The sequence below is a fragment of the Buceros rhinoceros genome, unplaced genomic scaffold, assembly GCF_000710305.1.
Source record: "Buceros rhinoceros silvestris isolate BGI_N320 unplaced genomic scaffold, ASM71030v1 scaffold36045, whole genome shotgun sequence".
Taxonomy (NCBI): Eukaryota; Metazoa; Chordata; class Aves; order Bucerotiformes; family Bucerotidae; genus Buceros; species Buceros rhinoceros.
This window is the reverse complement of record NW_010415231.1, coordinates 3,139-14,852: the sequence shown is the minus strand read 5'-3', so window position 1 is coordinate 14,852 and position 11,714 is coordinate 3,139. Positions and strand designations below refer to the sequence as shown.

The following is an 11,714-nucleotide window of genomic DNA, read 5'->3' as shown; positions in this document are numbered from 1 at the left end:
ATAAATAATAATTATTTTAATAATAAATAAGACAGACCACCTCATTTTATTTTCTGTAATGGAGGGAAAACGAGGCATGTGTTTTTCTTTCTAGTACATAAATTCTAGTTACTCAACCCTCATTAGCTTTAGGTGGAGTTCTAATGAAAAACATTCACACTGAAATTTGAAAATGTTCATGCAAACTGAATAAAGGTGAATAAAGCTTTTTCTGTCCATGTTAAATAAGATTTGGTTTCAGGTCTTAGTTCAGCCATCTTTATATAAAAAAAAATACTTAAGAAAACTGTTCAAGCACATTTCTTAACAGTAAATGCTAATTACAAAAGTAGTTTGAATCCCTGTTAAGGAATAGAACTTTAATTCCAGCACTGTCTACTGGGAGATCTAAGAATAAATCAGATGCTTTTGCGTGGATTTTTTTTCCCCTTCACTTTCCAAGGATCTGACGTTTATCTGAGCAGAATGATTTTGATCCAAGTATTACAAACAGCTGTTGAATTATTAACATCAGTCAAATGATCTGATAGCTAAGAAGAATTCATTAATTTCTTTTTGAAATAATCATGTGAGTGTTCCTCTTCCCTTCTTGGTCACAGCCTTGTGAGTGAGCTTAGCAGGCTCTTCAGTAACTCTAGAAACCAAATAATTACTGGGGAACCAACCGTGTGGCTCTGTGGTCAAGTACTGCCTCAAGGAGTTTGCACAGACTTGTGTGGCTACCTTAACTTGATGAATTTCACTGGCCTAAGCGTTGTGGAGGCTCTTAAGTTTATTCTAGAACGTCTTAAGGGATTAATGAGTATGAGTGTTATTTTCTGCAGGTTTTTGGTTCCACAAAAATTAAGTGGTTGTCTTTCTTTGTGTCTTTTATTACACACAGAAAGTAAAAAGTTGCGGCTGCTTGAAAAGGCAGCCCAAGTGTTGCCCAAGTGCTCGCTATGGATATTAGAAATGAGCACTGTATTGAACCAACAGCACTTGTGGAACTTTCTGAGATTCTTTTGAGGATACCTCTGAGGCTCTCTAGCCCTTTCTCATGCCTGCCGATACTGACAATCATAATTAAACAATAAGAATTTCTGAGCTGCTGTAAAATTACTGGTGGTTTTCTTGTTCTAATGGTATGGCTGCAACTTCATTGCCCACATCCAATTATTCCATTTCCTCCACAGAGGAAAACTTTATTCCTTCTGGGACTGTTCTATTCTGTTTTAATATAGAACATTTCCAGTCATGTATCTCAGGATAGCAACATTCTTCTAAGGATCTTCTGAGATTAGATAGCTGAGTTAACTCCTTTAATTCTGTTTCTTTCTGTGACTTGATAAATATTAAACTTAAAGGCTCTGTCCAAAAACAAACAGAAAACCAGGAATGTGGTTTTGGCAGCCTATGAATAAATACTTCCTATTAGTTTAGTTTGAAAGAGTTAGTATCTTAATTAAGCATTTTATTGTTAAATGAGTAAAATTATTACTGTCTTGTAGATTACGTGTTACTGTCCAAGATGTTGGACAGATGAGAACAGAAAAAACAGCCCTGGAGAAACAAATCCGAGAGCTTCAGACAGACTATGCTCATCTTAAAAGTGAGAAGTATCGTGCTGTTGCAAAAGTCCAAGACACTGTACAACTCTTAGAAGAAGCTAAACTGCAAAAAAGTCAGGTAAGGCGATGGATGAAAATATTTCTTAGATATTAGAATACTTTCATCGCTTACAGTTGTGAAGTGCCTGATGATTTATTCTTACAGGCATGCATACACAACGAAGCTTTTTGTAGGTCTGCTGTACTAAAATCCATCATGTGTAGGATAGCGAACTGTGATATGACTGTACATTACTTAGACTAGTCATGCAGCGTACATTTCAAATAGTGTGAGTGCCTGGATAAAGGTGATCTAAGTGATGATACTGTCCCTAACATGTGATGCTACTTGCTATGAACTCAGATGAAGTTGACAGAAGGAAGCAGCCCAGTAAAAGTTGTTGTGATTTAAATTGTCTCTAAGACAGTAACTGAACAGTTACAAATAAGTAAGTGGCTTGTTATAAGTAATAGTTTAGATTAACGCTGTAGTAAGAATAAACTGCTATTTGCAGACACTTGCTAATTTAGTGCTCTGGCTAAACCATCCTGAATTTTCCTAACTGGGAAGCTAACTAATGAACGGGATAGAAAAATGCAACATAGTACACGTATCAGTTAACTCTTTTGTCTTTGTGTAATTCCATGCCCAGCCAAGATCTGAGAGTCCCAGTAAGTCCCAAAGGCATCTACTAACACTAACTTCTTGCGTGGTTCTGATTTACAAGAATGTGCATTTAATGAAAAATGTTCTCGCTGTTACTGTTTTCTTGTTGGGTCTTAGTTCCGCTTCTCCGAAGTAAAAAGGAAAAAAGGTATTTTGAACAGTAGCTATGTGTGGTTTCTTCTCTCAGTGCTAGATACTGTGTCACTACTGTAACATTATCAGTAGTATTTCAAGTTGATATTTTTTTCCAGGCACTCTTTGGGGAGAAACAAAAGGAAGAGGAGATCAAAAAACTGAAACATGAAATGTCTCAACTTGCAGAAGATAGTGCTGCGAGAATTAGGAAGGCAGTAAGTCATGATGTTAAGAACGAATGGGAAGATTTTTTGTTTTCCTCAGCGTGAAAAGCTTTTGGTGATGAACGGTCATCATGAGCACTTTTCTTAAAGTGTTCTGATAATAGAGGTAGCGAGGCAGCGTGCTGACAGTACTCCTCTTCCGCTTCGTTATCGAGACATACATTCTTCTAAACTAAATGCTAGTCTTAAATCTCTCCAGAACTGAAAGTGTTGATGTCTGTTCCAGATGCTAGTGTAGGGGAGGCTGCACTGTGAGCATGTAAAGAATGGCACTTCCATTTCAGAGATTCCATTCCGTAGCACATCAGCAGAGTGAGCTTTGTCATACATGGTTTGGAGAAGGTGCAAGAGCTGAAGAGCTACTAGGATAACCACCGTAGTGGTGACAAGGATTTACTCATCAGAACTCAGACATTTAGAAATGCCCTATTTCTTATTTTGAAATTATCTCGGTAAAAGTGAACCTATCAAAAGCATAAAAAATAAAATTTTAAACTACAAGTTGTCATGTTTCTCCAGGTAGTAACAAATAAATACCTCTTCTGTGATCTAAAAATATCAATTACACAAATTGCAAATACGCACAAATATGCACTTAATGCACAGCAGCTTTCCTGATAGTCTCATTGTTCTTTTTGTAAGGCCTTGTTGTGATGTCTTCCCTTCTGCCTTTTTTTTGTCAAACTCCCATTTACAGTAGTATAGATTGATAATAAACATTCTTCTAGCCTTTATGTAGTAAGATTTGTCACTCATTGCAGTCCTAGATATGTTCATATTTATATACATGCACCACATACACACTGCGTAAACAGGATGGAAAAATGCTTCATGGGATTACTCTTTTAGTTTTTCTTTGGTTTTGATCCCAGGTGGACTCTGTGAAGAAGCAATACAACATGCAGATTTCTCGACTGACAGAAGAACTTTCAGCTCTTCAGATGGTACGGTGTTGACTGATGGAAGTGTTTTTCATAGCAAAGCATTTGAGACTTGTAGTTTTTGTTGATCAAGTAAAATACCGAAGTCAGGTAAAAGTCAACTAAAATACGATTAATGGGTAATTGTCTAGGGCTGTGCTTTATTACTGTGTAGCACTCTGCAACATACAGTGTCTTTCATGTTACCTGACAATGACTGAACCGGGAACTTGTAACAAACGATGTGGGAGACCAAAACAGCTTGGTCCTTATGCACCTATTTATGGATTATATTTATTTTTAAAAAGTTCCATTTTACATGTTTTAGTCTGTGTAGTGAGTGAGTCTGATTTTATAGAGAAAATAATATGCAGGTAAATAGAGTCTAATGCATACATGGCAGTGGCAAGAATGACATTTGTAATGACTGGGTTTGGGCTTTGGCACTTGGAATTTTTTTTTAGTTATTTTTATTAGATTTACTTTAAAATTACTTTTTAAAATAGGAATGTGGAGAAAAACAGGGTCAAATTGAACGAGCCATTAGAGAAAAGAGAGCAGTGGAAAAAGAACTTGAAAAGGTGAGGCAATTGCATTTTTACATTACATTTAAGGTTTCTCTTCAGAATGAAAAGATATATTGATTTTTCCCATTTCTCATGGTTTTTTTTTTTCCCCTAAATTTTCTTATTTTATTTTCTGAGTAGGCTTTCTTAATAGTATATTTTCATGTAATTTTATATTCTTTCAGGTTAGGTGCTAGGAAATGGTTTTAAAGCTGTAATACTGAACTGAAGATGAGTTGAAAAAGTGTAAAAGTAGGAGATGTTTGGCACAATCCAAAAGACTGTTGGTACATATGCCAGTTAAACTTCAGCTCAGTAGACAGAAAACTCAGTGAATGCCAGATCTTTAAAAACTTTTTTTCCAAGTAGCAGCAACAATGACGGAAATTCAGTTTTGCTTTAAATCACTGGAAAATAGGACACAATGAGGAATGAGTAGCCTCCTTGTCACCGCTGTGCTGCCATTTCCCAGTGTAACGTACAGATGATCCTACCTGTAAGTTTATTCTTCAGATGTACAGAGAAGACCGAGGACATGAATCTGACAATAGAAAACTAGAGCAACTGCATCAGAAATATTTACTTGCAGAAGCTGCAAAAGGTGACCTTCAGCTAAGTCTACAGACAACACGAAATAAACTGAAACAACTGGAAATGAAGTAAGTAGCGGATGTTACAGGAAAGAGAATGGAAGACAAGAGAAATTATTTCTGACTATTGAAATTGTTGATTATATGTTAGGGTTTTGTTACATCCTTTTAACCAGTAGCAGGAATAGTATCAAGATAACATAATTCTGAAGCAAGGACAATTATGAGCCACTATATAAGAATTAAAGGGGATAACATGCTATAGAATGGAAGATTTTCTTTACAGAAGTTGTTCGTTAAAAAAATGAAATAGGAGTATATTATTTGGAATCTTACTGTGTTTTTAAATACTGTTTGTAGGAAAAGTTACTCTGTGAGATATGCAGGCAGAATTTATTACTTTATAAATTCATCTCTGGTGTGGTATCTCTCCTAGTACATGCAGAACACTGTGTCTACATTGCTTACTGAGTTTCAGGTCTGCGTTCAGTGCTAATCGACATTTTCGCAGTTCCAGAAATACAGTGGTAAAAAGTACGATGAAGTACACAGTTTTAGACCAGGTGGTTGTTTTCAGCTTGAAAAGCGTAGTATTCTCTAAAAGCTTCAGTCATTTCTGTACTCTGATGATCACAGATCCTGTCACTTCACCGGAGCAATCCCCAGTCAGGAATGTGGACGTTATAAAAATGAAAATGTTCGGTTTCACGTTACCATTTTACTGCTGCAATATTAGATTGGTTTTATGAAGTTTATCATCTTGCTGGCTTGTGCCTAGTTCTAGCTGTCAAGCCCATTGATCAGGTCAAGCTGATGATAGAAACTTTCAGGAAGAAACAGGGGAACAGCTGTACTGGGTTAGACTAAAGATATGTCCCTTATTTTTTCCACACACACACCCCCTCTGATATGGTAGTTTTTCAGCTCTTGGGTTCCAGCAAGACTTCTCTTCTCTTTCAGCTCTGAGGAAGAGAAATCTCGTTGCCAGGAAGTTATCTGTAAATTGCAAAGCATTCTGGATTCAGAAAGAGAAAAGAGTGCCTTTGTTAGTGAACAAAGGCTGAAACTTCAGCAAGAGAGTGAACAGTTGCAAAAAGAAATGGAGGGTTTGAGAAAATTGGCCACAGAGGCCCAACAAAAAGCTAAAATAAAGGTATGTTTTATATGATACTTTTGTTTTAACGTAAGACTGATATTTGCTTAATAAGGCATCAGTTCTAAGAGAAAATCGTTGAAACTTTAAATTAAGGATGAAAGTTTCAGTGATGCTTCCTGGCTTCTTAAAAGTAATTTTGTTGTAGCATTGTGTGCCCTCAGAATCCACTGGGTTACTCCATCTCTGCTAATTAGATTGTATTTTAATATGTATTAAATCCTGCTTGGTAAGAAGATCCCAAATGTTCTTTGCTTTTTATAGAATGAATAGAAGAAATAATAACATCTTTTCCGTCAAGTGATTTCACTTACTCCAATTCCAGATCTTCATTTATCTACTCTCTGTAATGTGTTAGGAATCGCCGTATGACTTTCAGTCCAGAGTGTTCCTCTACTTGTGTGTTCACCGTGTTGTCAGAGCAGTGCATAACTAATAAATAATTTAATAGTGTGGTTTTCAAACTCTGGTTCTGTATTTTCTGGACGGAGAACATTTTTCTATATGAATAGTTGCACACAAGATAATAAAGATGGTTGCTCTTTCTGAACACGTTCTATTAAATGCACCTGAACAACTGCAGTGGGGTCATGAATTAATAGTAACCTCAGCAGACTTGCGGTACCTTTGGCTTCTGGAGGGAGGAACAGCTTTGGTCCTTGATGAACGTATAAAGCTAGTACTTTCCTCTCTGCTCTGAACTCCAGGAGTGTAAAGATACTGAAAAGGGATCTAAGAATCTGCAGCAAGGGGGAAGACATCAGTAAGCAGTGTTACAAGTTATCAATAGGGACCATTTGAAATCTGGTTTCCACTTTGCACTGCGAGATAAAGGAGGCAGGCAAATTAAACAGGAAATCAGGTTCCAACTCCAGAACCCTTTGGTCACTCCCGGTTTAAAAGCAGAGAGCCAGAGTCTTGTAACTGATAGGTAGTGGTTATGAAGCAGATACCACATCTGTGTCTCACTTTTAATCAGACAGGCTTCCATTATAGTCACAGCTAAGATTTATTGCTTGCTTTCATTTTCCTCTGGTGTACAAAGGGGTTTAGATGCAGTTAAGAAATTCCTAACGCATTTTATCTGGATGAAAAAGAAAGGATGCGTTTTTGTGGAGAAAACACAGGGGAGAAGGATAAAGATTAGTTACAAAAATAAGCATACACAGCTCATTAGCCGTTATTGTCAGTTGTACTATTTACTTAAATTGGCTTTGGGAACATGTATCTCTTTGAGCATATAATTACAAGTTTAATTATTGTATGTTACACACTTTCAACAAAAGTTTATAAATTTAATTCAAGTGTTGTACCAAAAAAAAGTAAAAAGCTAGAGAGTTGACTGTACCCAGTTCGTATTTTTTCTAGATAAGCACAATGGAGCATGAGCATGCTGCGAAAGAACACGGGTATGAAGCTCGACTTCAGGAGATGGAAGACACCAATCAGAAGTCTACTGCTGAACTTCGACGTCTCTTGATAGCTCAGCAAAAAGCAACTAATCGGTGGAAAGAAGAAACAAAAAGTGTTACTGAAGCTACAGAAGCCAGGATCAGTAAGCTAAAGTAAGTGCAGTTTTGTTCCTCCTCTGGAAGCTGTTGCAGTTCTAGTTACTGTTTGGTACATGGTAGTAGACCTGTGGTGAAAAACCATGCAGAGCAAACCATCCGCACTAGTGATGTGCTCCCAGAAAAACGAGAAAGAATGTTCTGAAGGGAACTTTTGATCCTCTTTGTGAAGTTAGCACTGAAGTAAAAATTTTGCATCTTGTTGATGAGTGCTAATTTTGTAATGACAAAAAGTAAATGGAATGTATTACTTTTAATTTTCCCTTTCAAGATACAGCAGCTCAATTTAGAGAATTTTACCTTTGGATTATGAAAACCTCTATTTATAGCTCTTCACAACAGTCACCATGAAATTAGTTGTGGAGCGAGTCTCCAGCTTTCTAAAATAAGCTGCAAAAAGCTATCGGGACATTCATCTAATGTTCCTTCTGAGCAACTGCTGTCATAAATGAGGATACAAAGGAGATATGTGATTGCCTTAAGGCAAAGTATGATACAAACTTTACTTTTGTCTTAATTCATACAAGTTGCCAGGTAACTAACTGATACTTGTTCTCAGCAGAGAATATAAGAATATTTTCAGTTTTGAAAGGGCATAACAACAGAGTCATCTCACACAAGAGAGAGATGCAGATTACATGGCATTTCGGGGTAATACAAGCACCAGTGGCGCTGTGAGCCTATATACAGACAGACATCAGCTGCTTCAGAGAAGACAGTGGTGTTACTGGAAACGGGCGAGTAGAGGAGACTGTAGCCCAAGGAGAAATTAGCTATTTGCAAGCTATGTCTGACACAAAGTCTACAAACTTACCTTTTAAATGTGTAGCCCTGGACTATAGCCCTATACTATATATATGTAGAAGAAGTGTTTGCTTCTACTTGGGTGTTAATATCCATTCAGAGATGTTAAGAATCCACACTGCTCAGTTTATGAAATAAGCAGATACGGCATCTATGTTCATCCGGGTTTTCCTTTTCAGCGAGTTAAACTCTAAATGACTTGACCAGCAGACAGTGGATTTGTAGTGTCTTTCCTTTTCTGGTATTGCCTTTCTCCACCTCAGCTGCCTCGCGTGTCTTGTGTTCTGCTGGCAAGCAATGTTCAAACTGTGGGTAGCTGCAAGCTGGCACGCACACTCCCTCCCTCCCTCCCCCTGGTTAGCCAGCTAGCTGGTGCTTGAGGCCAAGTTTTAAACAGGCTTTCCCTCAGCAGAGGCAAAGATACATGTTTGCCTTGTGCTTTATTTGATTTCTAAGCTTTGGAAACTCTGGCAGTTAGATCCAGTAGAGTGTAAATTAGAGATTAAATTAGCCTGATAGGTCCTCAAGATCTCTTCCTCTTCAAAACTGGATGAAAATTGGAGATCGACAGACTGGTACACAGTAACTTCTAAACTAAGAAGCTTGATTTCATAACTCTCATTTCTTTAAAATGGTCAGAGAAGAATATAATGTGCATGCAGTGGTTTTTAGAAGAAAAACTCAGGGTACAAAGCCTTGAAAATTCAAAATTACCCCGTACTTTAGTCACTTAAAATGCAGGATGCACTCCCATGTAGTTCTTTGGTCAGATGGATTTTAGAGGTTACTTACTGTCGTGTTAACAAGGAAGCAAAGCTTTTGCCCTATTAAAATTGGAAACATCTGAATTCTGGCTTTTATTTCCTTTGAAGAAGGACCAGCTTTTGTTTCCTTTGGAGTAATTTTTGTATTTTTCCTGTTTTATTATTATAATGGTTTGCATATTCTCAGCCCGAACCATAATATTTCCGGTACCCTATGTAATTTTTGGAGTCACGATTTTTTAAGCATACCTTGACTTTTCTTAGACGTCAGAATGCCAATGGTGTGAGTGGAATTAGAACCCAAGTTTCTAAACACAAGCAAGGAAAATAATTTCCCCAAAACGGTGCCTACAAAAGCCTGGCCGACCACTACTCTAACTGGGCTTTCCATCTTGTTCAGACAAGTATGTGAATTTGACCTCCGGTGAACCGGGCAAACAGCAGCAGCAGCGTTTCCTTTGAAACTAGTTTCATTCCTCTTCAGAGTGACTCAGTGAAGTCATGCTTAGTTGTCTGCATTGTCTGTCCAAATGGAGGAATGCTGCGAGTTCCGTCCTCCCTGAAATACAGGAATGATTGAGAAAACATTTACTGATGACCTTTTTGTTTTACCAGCGGCATCACTGAGCTGCTTTTCATTTTTCCAAGTGCTCCTTTTCTGAGTGTTCGGAACACTTTGTGGTAGTAGTGGATTGTTGCCTATGATAACTAGGGCAGTTTAAATTTTTCAGGTTGTTCAAAATCATGCTAAATGCAATTAGAGAGGACGTTTTTGGCCATTCTTCTAACCACTCTGCTCATTTTTACTTCTCCTAAGTGAACAGTTTTGGGGGTTTTTTTAATCTTACCTGCCCAAATACAGGTTGGCTTTATTCTGCCTTAAAATACCCTGCATTTTGCGAAGATTACTAATTAGTTCTTTAAAAGGGCAAAAAGTCCCTTTCAGAAGTCATCACTGTGAGCCCATCTGCAAAACACGGGAGCTGTGCTTATTTACCACCAGTTTTTTGACATCTTTGGTAAATGCAGTAACTAGAGAAGAAAAATATTTTGTAGTGTTTCATGCTAAGGTAAATTCTAGCTGTTAAACTTGTAGTTTATTTTCTGTAAATGAAACTGGAAATAACTCACAGTTGAGCATCTAGGTTCATAACTAGATCCTGGATGTAGTTCAGCAACTTCCAATTAAAAGGAAAAAATTTGCTGACTTCCAAAACAATTACAGTTGTCTGTGAGACAGCTGATTTCCTTCTTAAAGCTTTAATGTTGTGTTAAAATGTCATTATAGTGGACCAAAAGCTTTGGACCTTATTTATCTGCAGCAAAATGCTGACACAGAAAATGTACCAGACATGAGAGGAAGTCTGCTTTGTGAATCTGCATGAAAAATAGGTAGTATAAATTTTGAAAATGTCCCTGTCAATGTCAGATACTGCCTATGTGGCATCATCTGGAAAACTCCTGCCATAATTTAACATCCTGTGTCACAGAATAGTGCCTGACGAGCAGAATAGAAAAAACATTCATCTCATTAAAAACTGTAGGTCTACACTAAGTCCACGTGATTCTCTGAGACTGTGGCAGATATTTTGGTGCGAGTCTAAAAGTCAAGTCAGCTACCTTCTAAGATCTTTTTGTAGGTGATGCCTTTACATACTATATAAGCTAGAAGCAGACGTTTTTGTTAGAGGTTTGCTCTCCTTGACAAGGAGGCTGCTGATCGAAACAAGTTTGTTCCCTGCTAAAAGGTTGTAATTTAAACTGACAGAAGGAATTTCCTAATTAAAACTGTGCAGTGGCTATAACAGAACCTGTAAGTATTATCTCAAAAATTTAAATCCAGCTTATTTTTCATGTAATGAGCATTATCAGGTAGCTCGTTACACAGTGCAGAATGCAGTTGTATGGAACTGAGCTCTGAGTTCCACAGCAGTAGTTATTCAGTGCCAAGTCCTGGCCTGTCTTATAAATGAATAATTATCGTACTTACCTTGATTTTATCACAATAACATTTTGAGTAACTATTTTGTGTGCAAGTACAGAATAGCAGCAAATCCTTTTGTACTTTGTTGTGAACTAAAAGTTGCTGATTATTTAAGAAGCGAAATAATTTTGCAGCAAATGCATTTATCACAGAAACGTCAGCAAGACCACTGGATACTAGACTGATACTGGGTAAGCAGGATCTCTGGCATTAAAGGCTCCGCTTGAAAGTCCTCTTGAGGTTCATGCAGGAAATGGTGTCACCAAGCCTTAACGGGGGGAGAGGGGGGCTGTCCAAGTGAGAGGCCAACGTTCACCCACTTCTCCTGCGTGCATACATCGTTAAATCTACATGGTTTTGAGAGGGTTAGTTAAGCTAACGTTAGGAAAACGTGATGTTTGCTTTAAACTTCGTCTTGTGTTGACTGGGCAGTTACGATCTTAGCTGAAGATATCAACATACATACTCTTTTTGGAATTAAAGAATTGAGCTGCGTATCATGGCTATTTTGTATATTTTGAGGATGGTCTGAGACATCCCTTGGCACATCATGAAGTTACTCTTTGATGTATCAGATCCATGTAAATACAGAAGCAAATACAGAGATTGTCTTGGCGACATGTAGCAGAACTTCAGTTTTTACTAAGAATTATTACTCACAGCATAGTAATGTGCTTTGTAAGTGAATGTTTCTCAGGAAGTTATAAGCTTCCTAACAAAGGCATATGCACATGTACTGGGGCGGCAGCT

The 11,714-nt window shown here is 37.6% G+C and overlaps 1 protein-coding gene across 1 annotated transcript; it reads left to right on the top strand.

The window, feature by feature from the left end:
• Positions 1-1,490: 1,490 nt before the first annotated feature.
• On the top strand, positions 1,491-11,149 carry LOC104494509 (sodium channel and clathrin linker 1-like; the record flags this gene model as incomplete). Its single annotated transcript, XM_010137361.1, has 8 exons — positions 1,491-1,668; positions 2,508-2,606; positions 3,488-3,559; positions 4,042-4,116; positions 4,615-4,760; positions 5,652-5,844; positions 7,213-7,409; positions 11,080-11,149. Coding segments are annotated over 8 exons (1,030 nt in total), but the record flags the coding sequence as incomplete, so codon positions are not given.
• Between the last annotated feature and the right edge of the window lie 565 nt (positions 11,150-11,714).